The sequence below is a fragment of the Syngnathus floridae genome, chromosome 18 (genome assembly GCF_059516105.1).
Source record: "Syngnathus floridae isolate MCC-2025c chromosome 18, RoL_Sflo_1.0, whole genome shotgun sequence".
NCBI classification, from domain to species: Eukaryota; Metazoa; Chordata; class Actinopteri; order Syngnathiformes; family Syngnathidae; genus Syngnathus; species Syngnathus floridae.
Genome location: NC_142430.1, coordinates 362,590 through 381,556, shown reverse-complemented (window position 1 = coordinate 381,556; position 18,967 = coordinate 362,590). Strand labels below are relative to the sequence as shown.

At 47.1% G+C, this 18,967-nt stretch overlaps 1 protein-coding gene and 1 long non-coding RNA gene across 4 annotated transcripts; both read left to right on the top strand.

Annotated features, from left to right (window-relative positions):
- The first annotated feature begins 3,662 nt into the window (after positions 1-3,662).
- Positions 3,663-4,659, top strand: LOC148382119 (janus kinase and microtubule-interacting protein 3-like). Its single transcript, XM_088360962.1, has 4 exons — positions 3,663-3,800; positions 3,862-3,930; positions 4,007-4,374; positions 4,454-4,659. The coding sequence occupies exons 3-4, from the start codon at positions 4,162-4,164 to the stop codon at positions 4,568-4,570; spliced, it is 330 nt and encodes a 109-aa protein (XP_088217088.1). The 5' UTR covers positions 3,663-3,800; positions 3,862-3,930; positions 4,007-4,161; the 3' UTR covers positions 4,571-4,659.
- A 1,531-nt stretch (positions 4,660-6,190) lies between these two features.
- On the top strand, positions 6,191-11,637 carry LOC148382118 (uncharacterized). 3 transcript variants are annotated; one of them, XR_015854146.1, is made up of 6 exons: positions 6,191-6,451; positions 6,629-6,675; positions 6,799-6,876; positions 8,441-8,611; positions 8,735-8,812; positions 11,549-11,637. It is a non-coding gene; the product is annotated as an uncharacterized LOC148382118 (long non-coding RNA). The 3 variants fall into 3 exon arrangements; XR_015854144.1 differs by lacking the exon at positions 11,549-11,637 and adding an exon at positions 10,377-10,434; XR_015854145.1 differs by lacking the exons at positions 8,441-8,611; positions 8,735-8,812; positions 11,549-11,637 and adding an exon at positions 10,377-10,434.
- Positions 11,638-18,967: the final 7,330 nt, after the last annotated feature.

Sequence of the window (18,967 nt, the reverse complement as noted above, 5' to 3'; positions counted from 1 at the left end):
CCTAAGGCATTCTATTCTATTCTATTTCACAAGAAGAAAATGTCCGGTTGCTCGCTTCGCTTTTGTCACAGCAAAGGTGTTCTAGTCGATTCAAGAACAAAAGTGGCCGGTTGCTCTCTTTGTTTTTGTCACAATTCTGGCAAATGAGTTTGCCCGCCTGCCTGAGCGCTCCCCGTTTGTACATCCAGACGGATGAGATCAAGCTGAAAGACAGAGCGGTTAGTGTTTTGGATGAAGCCCTGGGGCCGGCCACGTCCACCGCCTTCAGCTGCAGACTCAGGCTGCCGAGCAGCAGATCGCTGCCCTGAGGGATTCCCAAAGGGCGGGCCTAAACTACCCTGGAAGTGGGGTCAACGCCGCTACTAGCAATCCTCTTCATTGCGTAAGCCACCTCATCACACACTTGCAGTACGCATGACTTAGTTCGTTGCTGGAGGAAGGTAGCACAAAAACAGTTTTGAACTTTGAACGAGTGCTTGTGTGTGTGTGTTGCGGGGCGTTTTCAGTCTCAGGAGGATCGGGACACGCGACGGTTTCATCTGAAAATCGCTGAGCTCAGCGCAGTCATCAGGAAACTGGAGGATCGAAACGCCCTGCTTTCTGAAGAGCGCAATGAACTGGTAATTTATTGACGGCACGCTTGAAGGTTTGCGCTACGTTTGATGCGCGCCATCCAGCGAGGCACCCATTGCGCTTGCTTATTAGTTGAGCGGCGCGGCGAGTCGGTTGCCTGGTAGATGTCTTTTATTGGGAGCCAAAGCCACGATTCCGTTCAAACCGATGCAAAAGGAATGGATACGTTCTGGCCCGCGTGTTGTGCGTCTTTCACATCCCGCACTTCATGCTTGCAGCTAAAGCGACTGAGAGAAACAGAAAGCCAGTTTCTGCCACTCCTGTACAAAAACAAACGCCTGAGCAGGAAGAATGAAGAACTCTCGCTGGTGCTGTGTCGCCTTGAAAACAAAGTGCGCTTTGTCACCCAGGAGAACGAGGAGATGGCAAGCTTGGTAAGTCGACGCGGACAACGGCGGCGTGCCAACAGAGTCCACTGCATTTGTGTTCCACAGAGAAGGCCTAGTTCGCTCAATGACCTGGACCGCGGTTGCGGCCAGCAGGACGGTGAAATGGAGTTCCTTCAAGTTGTGGAGCAGCGGCACATCATCGACGACTTGTCCAAGGTCTTCAGGCAGGCGACTCGGTGCACGTACGGCAGCGCCGCGCTCGCTCGCTGTCGCCAGGAAACCTTTTCCGTCCAAAGCTTGGCCGGCGGCCGCCATCCAAAAAATTGGCCCCTTAAATTCCGACCTTTCAAGCAGGAGCATTGTGCGCACGCGTTTGAACACGCTTTAGACTTGTTTTGCCGTTTTCAGCAGCTCAAAGCTCCCGTTTTGTCAGCGCCTTTGCCACTCGCTGTGCGCTGAAAACGACGGACTTGCCCGGCTGCTCAGCCCGTCAACCATGAGCCGCGAGCGCGACGTCATTGTCCGTAGGCAGCTAGTGGCAAAATGCACCCTGTTAGAGTTGCGCTCGCTCCAACTTATTTTGCAAGAACCACACGGGAGACAAGTAAGTTCTTTTGGACACCTGCAGGTGGAGAGTCCATCCGTTGTACGAATGAAGTCTGACTCTCGGCTCCTGCACGAGCATTTTAATTAAGAGAAACAGGGTGGGTGTAAGAGTGGATTGAATAGAGGAAGCCCTTGACCTCTAGTCAAAACATAGCAAGGGGTGTTTTACGACTTTGTGTAGGAAGGGATAAGCGATAGGGATAAATAAGGGATAAATAATATTATTTATTACAGGTCGCAGTCAAAGTCAAAGCAACACAATGATACGATAAAGATAATCTGGAAAACCCTGACACACCCTGTAGTTGTCACTTTTGGAAAAGACGAGCGTCCCTCCAATCATCGCCGGTGACGTGTTTTTCAGGCTCTGGAGACAGGAGCTCATGTCAGAAATGTCATTGTGAGTCGCGTTTGTTTCTGCGCCGGAGCCGTTCGTTCCCTTTGCATCCAAAGAATCTCAAAGGCGGATTATTTGTGTCGACAGGAGAGAGATTTGCTGCTACGATACCGACGTCGAGAATCTCTGAGGAGGAACAAAGCGTGAGGTCCTGCAAGGTGAGTCTGTTTGTTTGCGGCTGCTTGGTGTTGCGCAAGATGAAATGGCCTTTTTCTCGCTATCGTTCCTCTCGTCGATTCATCGTGAGGTGTCGCTTCAGTTTGTTCAGAGAGATGTTTGCTTCCGCGCCCGCAGGTCATCGAAACATTTTACGGCTACGACGAAGACGTGTTGGTGGACTCGGACGGATCGTCCTTGTCTTTTCACACCGACAGAACCCCCGACACGGAACCCGAAGAGGTAGCCCGCCATTTCTGCCAGCGTATTGGCACCAAACATTCCTCTTCAGCCTGGAATCGGACTCGTCTTTGCGTCGCGGGTGCTTTGTCGCCGGTCTGACTGATTCTGGTACTAGTGCTGTGTTGCATTGGTGTGTGCATGAAGAGGCGGAGCTTCGCTACCGCCAGCTGACGCAAGAATATCAAGCGCTGCAACGAGCCTACGCTCTGCTAGCCCAGACCAGCGAAAGGGGACTACGACGCCGAGAAGGAGATCAAGGTGGCGCCCCTTCCCGCAACCCCCGGCCGGGTCGCAGCCTCCCCGTTCTCACCCAGCCTCGGGTGTTCTCTGGTCTGAAAGGAGGAGGAGGAGCCTCCCTCCTCCTCCTTTCAGACCAGAGAAAAGCTGATGGTAGAAATGGGTCACTATCAAAGCAGAGTAGCAGATCTGGAGTCAGCGCTGAAGCAACAAGGACAGGTAAGCTCATCAATGAGCACACCTTTTTCTCAGACAAAATAGCTACATTCTTCAGTCACTCATCCGTCTGGCATTACTGGACCAACCCCCCCCCCCCCCCCCCCCCCCGAACGTGGCTGGGAAAATGCGGAGAAAAGCAAATGTCATTTTCCAGTCAACCAAAGAATTTGTGGATGAAAATGACACAACATTCCAAAGCTGTCCACGCGTTTGTCTCTTCTAGAATGTCAAGTGGGTGGAGGAGAAGCAGCTGCTGCGTCAGAGCAATCAGCAGTTGGCCGAAAAGGTGACGGAAAGAAAGGCGCTGGGCGGAGTCGCTTGGCGTCACACCTGTCGGGAAGCCCCGCAGATGAGGTCTGACTGTCTTTTCAGGTCAGGCGGATGGAGGCGGAAGAAGCGCGTCTGAAAGAGCACATCCAGGATATCCGAGACCAAAACGAACTGCTTGAGTTCCGCATCCTGGAGCTGGAGGTGGGAAGACTCGCACAAGCGTGTTGAGGCCAGAGATGTGACGGACGGACGGACGGACGGACGGACGGATGCATGCCTCTGCCTTTCAGGAGAGGGAGTGGCGCTCCCCCGTCTTGAAGTTTCTGCAAGTCCGTTTCCCAGACGGCCTCAGCCCTTTGCAGATCTACTGCGAGGCCGAGGGCGTGAGCGTACGTAAGGCGTCCCTCGCAACCCTAACCTTAACCCGAGGTCCCAGAACACCTTACATTGCTCCTTGCGCCTTTCCCCCGGACATCGTCATCAGTGATCTGATGAAGAAGCTGGACATCCTGGGCTATAACGCCGTAAGTGTATGTCGAACTCCTTATGTTCGCACTCCACGAGACTCGGCGGCTCAAATGTGACTTTTGGAAGGCTTTGCGCTGAAAGAAGCTTGTTGACGCTGTGCCTTTGGGCTCTTGCAGAATCTCACCAACGAGGAGCAGGTGGTCGTGATTCACGCCAGGACCCTTCTCACCCTAGCCGAGAAGGTAACGCGCACGTCCACGCACGCTCTCGCATTCTGCTTATGTGACAGCAGCCTTTCCTCAGTGGTTAGAATACATCAAAGTGACCAAGTCAGCACTTCAACAGAAGATGTTGGACATTGAAAGTGAGAAGGTAGACAGACACGCGACATCAGCCAAGGGGAACTCCGGCAATGTGCCCCAACAATTCTGACCTTGAGCTGTGCTAGGATATGTTCTGCAAGCAGAAGGGCTACCTGGATGAAGAGTTGGACTTCAGGAAGTGTTCCATGGACCAGGCTCATAAGGTAAGCCGCCCTCAAATCTCCCGCCGGACCACTGATGGACGAGGATTGCGGCCCAGAGGATCCTGGAGCTGGAGGCCATGTTGTACGAGGCGCTACCGCAGCGGGACTGCCCCGCCACGGACGGCGAAAAAGCCAGCCACGCTGGCGTGAATGACGTGCTGACGGCGGATCAGAGAGAAGAGCTTAGGAGCGCCGTGGACCAATGGAAGCGAGCCCTGATGTGCGAGTTGAGGGAGCGCGACGCTTGCATCCTCCAAGAGAGAATGGATCTGCTGCACAGCGCGCAACAGGTAAGGGCCCAAAGCCAGCCCGGCACTTACTTGCACGCTTACTGGCTTTTGAATGCCACTTTCCATTTGTCCGTCCTAGAGGAACAAAGAGCTGAAAGAATTCATCGAAGCTCAGAAGAGACAAATCAAACAATTGGAGGAGAAGTTTCTGTTTCTCTTTCTATTCTTCTCCTTGGCCTTCATTCTGTGGCCCTAACACCAGCTGGTGAGTGAGCTCCAGCGGCACCGCACTCGACACCTCCGATACACTGCCAGCCGGTCTCAGACGTTGGCAGACGCTCCGATGCCAACGTATACCCCCCGCCACGGTGACAGAGGCACCGCGTCACACCGGCGCTCATCCAATCAGAAGGCAGGAAAAGCAAATTCACATGCAGGGCACTTTTGAACCAGAAGAGAGCGCCACAAAAAACGGTTGTTGCCCCAAACGCGCACTAAAAAGGGTCAGAATAACAAGAGTCCCACTGGCCAGCCGGGGCCACCCGTCCAGCTGTTTCTTCAGGGGGGAAAAAAATTGGAGTCACCGGTGAGTACATTTTGCATTTAGCTCTGCTTTTCTGCTTCTGTCTTCAAGTGTGTGGCATCCTGCGATCAAAGAGTCAGCCAACCCCAAAGCGGTTGACCTCAACGTCCCACCACCATGCCTACCAGAGCAGGTGACGTGATGCTTTGGACATCCTTCCGTCTCAGATGCCCAAAAGTACTCTTTGCCACATCTGCGGCAATACGGTGTCTTTTCAAAGGTGCAAATAAATCCAGCGTGGGCGGAACACGCACGTCTTCGGTTTTTCCCGCTTTGTTTGTGTGACAGCTGTTGTGAAAATTTTATACAAATAAAGTTGTATAGTACAGGTTTGGCCAAGCCGCAACTCCCGAACCGCATGCGGCTCTTTTATGTTCATATCAACATTTGTGTGTGTGTGTGTGTGTGTGTGTGTGGGGGGGGGGGGGTTGTGCGTGTTGGCTTCACTTGAGTTCAATTTGGTATTTTGGTCAAAAGCGCATGTGGTGAAATTCCACAAAGTAGGATGGGCAAACACATTTCTTTAAACTATGAGTGTCAATTGGACTCTCGAAATGGCAGGGAAAAGATGCACAGCAAAACGAAAATACGTAGATGAACACAGGACGTTTTAATCAGAGTGGGAAAGTTTCTATTTTTTGTTGAACGTGATGGCAAACCATTCTGCCTGATATGTCAGACCTCAGCGCATTTCAAAGATTCAAATCTTCAGCGCCATGCACTTCAGCTCACTCCATGCTAACATTGATCAGGCGTCGAACCCGCATCATCATGCTTAAGAGGTGGCCATGCTAACCAGTGCGCCATTATGTCAACGCATAATAACTAAGTCTACTGGTCAAAACAGCGGTTACTATATGACGTCGCTACGTCGTGGTCACGTGACGCAGACAAGACGTCAATGGACGTGGGCAGAGTTAACTTGTTTAAAAGGGAGTAGGCAGAAGAAATATTTAATTTATTTAAATCTATTTTGAGTGCACACCATTATGCCAATGCATAACAACTGTAAATCTACTAAACAAAACAGCGGTTGCTATATGACATCTGCCACGTCGTGGTCACGTGACATACGTGACGTCGATGGGCGTAACTTTCGCCGGAATTCAAATCCGCGGGGAGAGTTAACTTGTTTAAAAGAGAGTGGGCAGAAGAATTATTTAATTTATTTAAATCTATTTGGTGTGTGCGCCATTATGTCAATGCATAACAACTGTAAGTCTACTAAACAAAACAGCGGTTGCTATTTGACGTCTGCCACGTCGTGGTCACGTGACGCGGACGTGACGTCGACGCCTACTTTACATCCCACCGATCACAGGACTCCTCGGCTGCATAACCGTGCCCCCTTCCCAACCAATCGGATTTGCTATACGCGAAAACGACGCCAATGGAAAGAGCTTCCGCCCAAATTTAAATCCGTGGGCGTGGCTCGCAGCAGGAAGTAGGAAAATGGCGGCGATGTTGACAAAGACACAGCGGATGGTAACATACGACTAACAAGAGAAATATTTTTATTTTCTGCTTGCAACTGGACCGTCCAGAGCGTACACGGTAAGTACAACTCATCGTTTTTAAAAAGAAGTACTTTTGTTGCCCTGAAAAGCGAGTGAGCGTGGCGTTTGTGGGGGACGTCGAATTTCGACGATTCTTTCTGGTCAACGGTTGTAAATGATTGTGTTGATTAAAAAAGAAAACTTGATGTAACTCTACTTTTAACTGCCGTTTCAGATAGATTTGGAATTGCATCACATCCAATTTTGCCTAGAGCGTACACGGTAAGTAACACTCGTTGTGTTTAAGGAGATTTACGTTTGTAATAGCAGAAGTGTAGCCGCGTTGCGTTGTACGTGTGAATGTTGGTCCGGGCGAAATGTTAATGTTTAATTTCATTCCTTTAGGTTCCACGGTGTTTGTTGGCTGCAAGTTTTCCACTGCAAGAAGAGGCTCATATCATTGACCAGGAGCGAGCTACAATGGTGAGTAGCCGTAACATTTATGTTAAACACTTCCTATTTCATGTCTAACAGTACTTGATTTAACAAATAACCATAAATAAATACAGTGTGGGCACTGAAGTTAACATATGTGATTATACTGCCTAATCTGTCACGGAGTAGATTGTTGCAAAGTAATATAAGATCCAAAGTTGTAATTCAGAATAGTTTTCAAAAGAAGGCCATTAGAATTATATACAAGTCTGATTACCCTGAACAAGCTATTAATTAAATCACAAATTCTTCAATTCAAAGATTTGGTAGATTATCAGACAAATAATGTCTAACAGTAATTGATTTAACACATCACGATAAGTAGATTGAGTGTGGGCACTCTCAAGTTAACATATGTGATTATACTGCCTAATCTGTTACAGAGTATGTTGTTGCCAAGTAATGTAGAATAGATCCAAAGTAGTAATCCAGAATAGTTTTGAAGAGGCCATTAGAATGATAAACAAATCTGATTACCTTGAACATAATAACAAGCTAAGTGTTTAATATGTCCTATGAAGTCAAAATTGGGCACCATCATGTGGTGAAATTTGGAATTGCATCACATCCAATTTTGCCTGGGAACAAACAGATTACATAAATCTTAGTTTTGAATAAGCCACTCCTTCTCAAACAAGTAAACTCTGCCCATTTTGCGCAGTAGATGTTCTGTTAATATCTAGTATTTATACAAAGTCATAATTTAAATTGCTTTCAACCTTCATTCATCGGTTCAACCAACATTACTCGCTCTTATTACCAACTTGTATTGATTTAACTAAGCGTTTAATACTTCCTATCAGGTCTCAAATCGAGATTTGGCAAAATACAATTTCAGCAAATCCAATTTTGCCAGGGAACAAAAATAGATTAAATAAACTAAATAAGTCCTCTTCCCATTAAATAAATCAGAAAAGTCTGTCTTGTAACCAGTCCTCTTCAAACAAGTAAAGTCTGCCCATTTTGTGCCGTAGATTTTGTGTCTATGCCTAGTATTTAAACAAAATCATAATTTAAACGACTTCTTTCCTTCATTCACTTTGGAAATTTGGAATTGCAGCAAATCGAATTTTGGCAGGGAACAAAAATAGATCAATTAAACTAAATAAGTCTTCTTCCCATTAAATAAATTTAAAAAGTCTGTCTTGTAACCAGTCCTTTTCAAACAAGTAAAGTCTGCCCATTTTGTGCCGTCGATTTTGTGTTAATGCCTAGTATTTATACAAAATCATAATTTAAAGGACTTCATTCCTTCATTCACTTTGGAAATTTGGAATTGCAGCACATCAAATTTTGCCTGGGAAGAAAAGTAGATTAAATAAATTTAATAAGTCTTACTACTTCCCATTAAATAAATTAAATACGTCTTACTTGTTCCCACTCCTTTTCAAAACAGTAGTTTAAAACGAGGGCCCTTCACTCAATCTTTAACCTCAACCCCGCACGTTGTGTTGTATCTGTGAATGTTGGTTGTGGCCAAATGATAGTTTTCTTTCATTCGTTTAGGTTCCAAGAAAACTTGATGTAACTCTACTTTTAACTGCCGTTTCAGATAAGCGGGTATTACGTCGCAGTCAAATGCCGCGGATATGACGTAATTGCCCGAACCTCCGCCAAAATTCAAATCTGTTGGCGCGATGGCCGTGAGCCACTGAGCAGCGACGATTATCAACAGAAATATCTTTATTTTCTGCTTGCAACTGGACCGTCTAGAGCGTACACGGTAAGTAACACTCATTGTGTTTAAGGAGATTTACGTTTGTAATAGCAGAAGTGTAGCCGCGTTGCGTTGTACGTGTGAAAATTGGTCGAGGCGAAATGTTAATGTTTAATTTCATTCCTTTAGGTTCCACGGTGTTTGTTGGCTGCAAGTTTTCCACTGCAAGAAGAGGCTCGTATCATTGACCAGGAGCGAGCTACAATGGTGAGTAGCCATAACATTTATGTTAAACACTTCCTATTTCATGTCTAACAGTACTTGATTTAACAAATAACCATAAATAAATACAGTGTGGGCACTGAAGTTAACATATGTGATTATACTGCCTAATCTGTCACGGAGTAGATTGTTGCAAAGTAATATAAGATCCAAAGTTGTAATTCAGAATAGTTTTCAAAAGAAGGCCATTAGAATTATATACAAGTCTGATTACCCTGAACAAGCTATTAATTAAATCACAAATTCTTCAATTCAAAGATTTGGTAGATTATCAGACAAATAATGTCTAACAGTAATTGATTTAACACATCACGATAAGTAGATTGAGTGTGGGCACTCTCAAGTTAACATATGTGATTATACTGCCTAATCTGTTACAGAGTATGTTGTTGCCAAGTAATGTAGAATAGATCCAAAGTAGTAATCCAGAATAGTTTTGAAGAGGCCATTAGAATGATAAACAAATCTGATTACCTTGAACATAATAACAAGCTAAGTGTTTAATATGTCCTATGAAGTCAAAATTGGGCACCATCATGTGGTGAAATTTGGAATTGCATCACATCCAATTTTGCCTGGGAACAAACAGATTACATAAATCTTAGTTTTGAATAAGCCACTCCTTCTCAAACAAGTAAACTCTGCCCATTTTGCGCAGTAGATGTTCTGTTAATATCTAGTATTTATACAAAGTCATAATTTAAATTGCTTTCAACCTTCATTCATCGGTTCAACCAACATTACTCGCTCTTATTACCAACTTGTATTGATTTAACTAAGCGTTTAATACTTCCTATCAGGTCTCAAATCGAGATTTGGCAAAATACAATTTCAGCAAATCCAATTTTGCCAGGGAACAAAAATAGATTAAATAAACTAAATAAGTCCTCTTCCCATTAAATAAATCAGAAAAGTCTGTCTTGTAACCAGTCCTCTTCAAACAAGTAAAGTCTGCCCATTTTGTGCCGTAGATTTTATGTCTATGCCTAGTATTTAAACAAAATCATAATTTAAACGACTTCTTTCCTTCATTCACTTTGGAAATTTGGAATTGCAGCAAATCGAATTTTGGCAGGGAACAAAAATAGATCAATTAAACTAAATAAGTCTTCTTCCCATTAAATAAATTAAAAAAGTCTGTCTTGTAACCAGTCCTTTTCAAACAAGTAAAGTCTGCCCATTTTGTGCCGTCGATTTTGTGTTAATGCCTAGTATTTATACAAAATCATAATTTAAAGGACTTCATTCCTTCATTCACTTTGGAAATTTGGAATTGCAGCACATCAAATTTTGCCTGGGAAGAAAAGTAGATTAAATAAATTTAATAAGTCTTACTACTTCCCATTAAATAAATTAAATACGTCTTACTTGTTCCCACTCCTTTTCAAAACAGTAGTTTAAAACGAGGGCCCTTCACTCAATCTTTAACCCCAACCCCGCACGTTGTGTTGTATCTGTGAATGTTGGTTGTGGCCAAATGATAGTTTTCTTTCATTCGTTTAGGTTCCAAGAAAACTTGATGTAACTCTACTTTTAACTGCCGTTTCAGATAAGCGGGTATTACGTCGCAGTCAAATGCCGTGGATATGACGTAATTGCCCGAACCAGTCCTCTTCAAACAAGTAAAGTCTGCCCATTTTGTGCCGTAGATTTTGTGTCTATGCCTAGTATTTAAACAAAATCATAATTTAAACGACTTCTTTCCTTCATTCACTTTGGAAATTTGGAATTGCAGCAAATCGAATTTTGCCAGGGAACAAAAATAGATCAATTAAACTAAATAAGTCTTCTTCCCATTAAATAAATCAGAAAAGTCTGTCTTGTAACCAGTCCTCTTCAAACAAGTAAAGTCTGCCCATTTTGTGCCGTAGATTTTGTGTCTATGCCTAGTATTTAAACAAAATCATAATTTAAACGACTTCTTTCCTTCATTCACTTTGGAAATTTGGAATTGCAGCAAATCGAATTTTGGCAGGGAACAAAAATAGATCAATTAAACTAAATAAGTCTTCTTCCCATTAAATAAATTAAAAAAGTCTGTCTTGTAACCAGTCCTTTTCAAACAAGTAAAGTCTGCCCATTTTGTGCCGTCGATTTTGTGTTAATGCCTAGTATTTATACAAAATCATAATTTAAAGGACTTCATTCCTTCATTCACTTTGGAAATTTGGAATTGCAGCACATCAAATTTTGCCTGGGAAGAAAAGTAGATTAAATAAATTTAATAAGTCTTACTACTTCCCATTAAATAAATTAAATACGTCTTACTTGTTCCCACTCCTTTACAAAAAAGTAGTTTAAAACGAGGTCCCTTCACTCAACCTTTAACCCTATTTATTCACCTTCTAGGCTAAGTGTTAAAGGCTAAGTGTTAAAGGCTAAGTGTTAAAGGCTAAGTGTTAGAGGCTAAGTGCCAGAGGCTAGGCGCCAGAGGCGAGTTTTTGTGGGCTGAAGTTTTAGTGGGGTTAGTGTGAATACAATCCAAAAGAATACAACAGAATACAATACAATAGAATATAATACATAGATTAAATTCAATAGCTCTTACTACTTCCCATTAAATAAATTAAATACGTCTTACTTGTTCCCAATCCTTTTCAAAAAAGTAGTTTAAAACGAGGGCCCTTCACTCAACCTTTAACCTCAACCCCGCACGTCACATTGTGTTGTATCTGTGAATGTTGGTTGTGGCCAAATGATAGTTTTCTTTCATTCGTTTAGGTTCCACGGTGTTTGTTGGCTATGTTTTCCACTGTCAGAAGGATGAAAATACAAAGTACAACGCTTGGACGTGGGCGAAGACGTCACCGGTGAGTCCTTCCTTCCTATTTATTTACCTTCTAGATGCTAGAGGCTAAGTGTTAGAGGCTAAGTGTTAGAGGCTAAGTGTTAAACACAATACGAACAACACAACGATACTGCACTGAACAACACGATACCGCACTGAGAAACACGATACCGCACTGAACAACACGATACCGCACTGAACAACACCATGCCGCACTGAACACCATGCCACACTGAACAACACCATCCCGCACTGAACAACACCATGCCGCACTAAACAACACCATGCCGCACTGAACAACACCATGCCTCACTGAACGACACCATGCCGCACTGAAAGACACCATGCCGCACTGAACGACACCATGCCGCACTGAAAGACACCATCCCGCACTGAACACCATGCCGCACTGAACAACACCATCCTGCACTGAACAACACCATCCCGCACTGAACAACACCATGCCGCACTGAACAACATTATGCCGCACTGAACATTATGCCGCACTGAACAACACCATGCCGCACTGAACAACATTATGCCGCACTGAACAACACCATGCCGCACTGAACAACACCATGCCGCACTGAACAACACCATGCCGCACTGAACAACACCATGCCGCACTGAACAACATTATGCCGCACTGAACAACACCATGCCGCACTGAACAACACCATCCTGCACTGAACAACACCATTCCGCATTGAACACCATGCCGCACTGAACAACACCATCCCGCACTGAACAACACCATCCCGCACTGAACAACACCATGCCGCACTGAACAACATTATGCCGCACTGAACAACATTATGCCGCACTGAACAACACCATGCCGCACTGAACAACACCATGCCGCACTGAACAACACCATGCCGCACTGAGCAACATTATAACGCACTGAACAACACCATCCCGCACTGAACAACACCATGCCGCACTAAACAACATTATGCCGCACTGAACAACATTATGCCGAAATGAACAACACCATGCCGCACTGAACAACACCATGCCGCACTGAACAACACCATCCTGCACTGAACAACACCATCCCGCACTGAACAACACCATGCCGCACTGAACAACACCATGCCGCACTGAACAACACCATGCCGCAATGAACAACACCATCCCACACTGAACAACATTATGCCGCACTGAACATTATGCCGCACTGAACAACACCATGCCGCACTGAACAACACCATGCCGCACTGAACAACACCATCCTGCACTGAACAACACCATCCCGCACTGAACAACACCATGCCGCACTGAACAACATTATGGCGCACTGAACAACATTATGCCGCACTGAACAACACCATGCCGCACTGAACAACACCATGCCGCACTGAACAACACCATGCCGCAATGAACAACACCATCCCGCACTGAACAACACCATGCCGCACTGAGCAACACCATGCCGCACTGAACAACACCATCCTGCACTGAACAACACCATGCCGCACTGAACAACACCATTCCGCACTGAACAACACCATGCCGCACTGAACAACATTACGCTGCACTGAACAACACCATGCCGCACTGAACAACACCATGCCGCACTGAACAACACCATGCCGCATTGAACAACACCATGCCGCATTGAACAACACCATGCCGCACTGAACAACACCATCCTGCACTGAACAACACCATGCCGCATTGAACAACACCATGCCGCACTGAACAACACCATGCCGCACTGAACAACACCATCCCGCACTGAACAACACCATCCCGCATTGAACAACACCATCCTGCACTGAACAACACCATGCCGCACTGAACAACACCATGCCGCACTGAACAACACCATTCCGCACTGAACAACACCATGCCGCACTGAACAACACCATCCTGCACTGAACAACACCATCCCGCACTGAACAACACCATGCCGCATTGAACAACACCATCCTGCACTGAACAACACCATCCTGCACTGAACAACACCATGCCGCACTGAACAACACCATGCCGCACTGAACAACACCATGCCGCACTGAACAACACCATGCCGCACTGAACAACATTATGCCGCACTGAACAACATTATGTCGCACTGAACAACACCATGCCGCACTGAACAACACCATGCCGCACTGAACAACATTATGCCGCACTGAAAAACACCATGCCGCACTGAACAACACCATCCCGCACTGAACAACACCATGCCGCATTGAACAACACCATGCCGCACTGAACAACACCATGCTGCACTGAACAACATTATGCTGCACTGAACAACACGATCCTGCATTGAACAACACCATGCCGCACTGAACAACACCATCCTGCACTGAACAACACCATCCTGCACTGAACAACACCACCCCGCACTGAACAACATGATCCCGCATTGAACACCATCCCGCACTGAACAACACCATGCCGCACTGAACAACACCATTCCGCACTGAACAACACCATGCCGCACTGAACAACACCATGCCGCACTGAACAACACCATGCCGCACTGAACAACACCATGCCGCACTGAACAACATTATGCCGCACTGAACAACACCATGCCGCACTGAACAACACCATCCCGCACTGAACAACACCATGCCGCATTGAACAACACCATGCCGCACTGAACAACACCATCCTGCACTGAACAACACCATCCCGCACTAAACAACACCATGCCGCACTGAACAACATTATGGCGCACTGGACAACATTATGCCGCACTGAACAACACCATGCCGCACTGAACAACACCATGCCGCACTGAACAACACCATGCCGCACTGAACAACACCATGCCGCACTGAACAACATTATGCCGCACTGAACAACACCATGCCGCACTGAACAACACCATGCCGCACTGAACAACACGATCCCACATTGAACAACACCATCCTGCACTGAACAACACCATGCCGCACTGAACAACACCATGCCGCATTGAACAACACCATGCCGCATTGAACAACACCATGCCGCACTGAACAACACCATCCTGCACTGAACAACACCATGCCGCACTGAACAACACCATCCTGCACTGAACAACACCATCCCGCACTGAACAACACCATGCCGCACTGAACAACATTATGCCGCACTGAACAACACCATGCCGCACTGAACAACACCATGCCGCACTGAACAACATTATGCCGCACTGAACAACATTATGCCGCACTAAACAACACCATTCCGCACTGAACAACACCATGCCGCACTGAACAACACCATGCCGCACTGAACAACACCATGCCGCACTGAACAACACCATGCCGCACTGAACAACATTATGCCGCACTGAACAACACCATGCCGCACTGAACAACACCATCCCGCACTGAACAACACCATGCCGCATTGAACAACACCATGCCGCACTGAACAACACCATCCTGCACTGAACAACACCATCCCGCACTAAACAACACCATGCCGCACTGAACAACATTATGGCGCACTGGACAACATTATGCCGCACTGAACAACACCATGCCGCACTGAACAACACCATGCCGCACTGAACAACACCATGCCGCACTGAACAACACCATGCCGCACTGAACAACATTATGCCGCACTGAACAACACCATGCCGCAATGAACAACACCATCCCGCACTGAACAACATTATGCCGCACTGAACAACATTATGCCGCACTGAACAACACCATCCTGCACTGAACAACACCATCCCGCACTGAACAACACCATGCCGCACTGAACAACATTATGCCGCACTGAACAACACCATGCCGCACTGAACAACACCATGCCGCACTGAACAACATTATGCCGCACTGAACAACACCATCCCGCACTGAACAACACCATGCCGCACTGAACAACATTATGGCACACTGAACAACATTATGCCGCACTGAACAACACCATGCCGCACTGAACAACACCATGCCGCACTGAACAACACCATGCCGCAATGAACAACACCATCCCGCACTGAACAACACCATGCCGCACTGAGCAACACCATGCCGCACTGAACAACACCATCCTGCACTGAACAACACCATGCCGCACTGAACAACACCATTCCGCACTGAACACCATGCCGCACTGAACAACATTACGCTGCACTGAACAACACCATGCCGCACTGAACAACACCATGCCGCACTGAACAACACCATGCCGCATTGAACAACACCATGCCGCATTGAACAACACCATGCCGCACTGAACAACACCATCCTGCACTGAACAACACCATGCCGCATTGAACAACACCATGCCGCACTGAACAACACCATCCTGCACTGAACAACACCATCCCGCACTGAACAACACCATCCCGCATTGAACAACACCATCCTGCACTGAACAACACCATGCCGCACTGAACAACACCATGCCGCACTGAACAACACCATTCCGCACTGAACAACACCATGCCGCACTGAACAACACCATCCTGCACTGAACAACACCATCCCGCACTGAACAACACCATGCCGCATTGAACAACACCATCCTGCACTGAACAACACCATCCTGCACTGAACAACACCATGCCGCACTGAACACCATGCCGCACTGAACAACACCATGCCGCACTGAACAACACCATGCCGCACTGAACAACATTATGCCGCACTGAACAACATTATGTCGCACTGAACAACACCATGCCGCACTGAACAACACCATGCCGCACTGAACAACATTATGCCGCACTGAAAAACACCATGCCGCACTGAACAACACCATCCCGCACTGAACAACACCATGCCGCATTGAACAACACCATGCCGCACTGAACAACACCATGCTGCACTGAACAACATTATGCTGCACTGAACAACACGATCCTGCATTGAACAACACCATGCCGCACTGAACAACACCATCCTGCACTGAACAACACCATCCTGCACTGAACAACACCACCCCGCACTGAACAACACGATCCCGCATTGAACACCATCCCGCACTGAACAACACCATGCCGCACTGAACAACACCATTCCGCACTGAACAACACCATGCCGCACTGAACAACACCATCCCGCACTGAACAACACCATGCCGCATTGAACAACACCATGCCGCACTGAACAACACCATGCCGCACTGAACAACACCATCCCGCACTGAACAACACCATGCCGCATTGAACAACACCATGCCGCACTGAACAACACCATCCTGCACTGAACAACACCATCCCGCACTGAACAACACCATGCCGCACTGAACAACATTATGGCGCACTGGACAACATTATGCCGCACTGAACAACACCATGCCGCACTGAACAACACCATGCCGCACTGAACAACACCATGCCGCACTGAACAACACCATGCCGCACTGAACAACATAATGCCGCACTGAACAACACCATGCCGCACTGAACAACACCATGCCGCACTGAACAACACGATCCCGCATTGAACAACACCATCCTGCACTGAACAACACCATGCCGCACTGAACAACACCATGCCGCACTGAACAACACCATTCCGCACTGAACAACACCATGCCGCACTGAACGACACCATCCTGCACTGAACGACACCATCCCGCACTGAACAACACCATGCCGCATTAAACAACACCATGCCGCACTGAACAACACCATCCTGCACTGAACAACACCATGCCGCACTGAACAACACCATGCCGCACTGAACAACACCATGCCGCACTGAACAACATTATGCCGCACTGAACAACATTATGCCGCACTAAACAACACCATTCCGCACTGAACAACACCATGCCGCACTGAACAACACCATGCCGCACTGAACAACACCATGCCGCACTGAACAACACCATGCCGCACTGAACAACATTATGCCGCACTGAACAACACCATGCCGCACTGAACAACACCATCCCGCACTGAACAACACCATGCCGCATTGAACAACACCATGCCGCACTGAACAACACCATCCTGCACTGAACAACACCATCCCGCACTAAACAACACCATGCCGCACTGAACAACATTATGGCGCACTGGACAACATTATGCCGCACTGAACAACACCATGCCGCACTGAACAACACCATGCCGCACTGAACAACACCATGCCGCACTGAACAACACCATGCCGCACTGAACAACATTATGCCGCACTGAACAACACCATGCCGCACTGAACAACACCATGCCGCACTGAACAACACGATCCCGCATTGAACAACACCATCCTGCACTGAACAACACCATGCCGCACTGAACAACACCATGCCGCACTGAACAACACCATTCCGCACTGAACAACACCATGCCGCACTGAACAACACCATCCTGCACTGAACAACACCATTCCGCACTGAACAACACCATGCCGCATTGAACAACACCATGCCGCACTGAACAACACCATCCTGCACTGAACAACACCATGCCGCACTGAACAACACCATGCCGCACTGAACAACACCATGCCGCACTGAACAACATTATGCCGCACTGAACAACATTATGCCTAACTAAACAACATTATGTCGCACTGAACAACACCATGCCGCACTGAACAACACCATGCTGCACTGAACAACATTATGCCGCACTGAACAACACGATCCCGCATTGAACAACACCATCCCGCAGTGAACAACACCATGCCGCATTGAACAACACCATGCCGCACTGAACAACACCATGCTGCACTGAACAACATTATGCTGCACTGAACAACACGATCCTGCATTGAACAACACCATGCCGCACTGAACAACACCATCCTGCACTGAACAACACCTTTCCACACTGAACAACACCATGCCGCACTGAACAACATTATGCCGCACTGAACAACACCATGCCGCACTGAACAACACCATGCCGCACTGAACAACACCATGCCGCACTGAACAACACCATGCCGCAATGAACAACACCATCCCGCACTGAACAACACCATGCCGCATTGAACAACACCATGCCGCACTGAACAACACCATCCCGCACTGAACAACACCACCCCGCACTGAACAACACGATCCCGCATTGAACAACACCATCCCGGACTGAACAACACCATGCCGCACTGAACAACACCATTCCGCACTGAACAACACCATGCCGCACTGAACAACACCATGCCGCACTGAACAACACCATGCCGCACTGAACAACACCATGCCGCACTGAACAACATTATGCCGCACTGAACAACACCATGCCGCACTGAACAACACCATCCCGCACTGAACAACACCATGCCGCACTGAACAACACCATGCCGCACTGAACAACACCATCCTGCACTGAACAACACCATCCCGCACTGAACAACACCATGCCGCACTGAACAACATTATGGCGCACTGAACAACATTATGCCGCACTGAACAACACCATGCCGCACTGA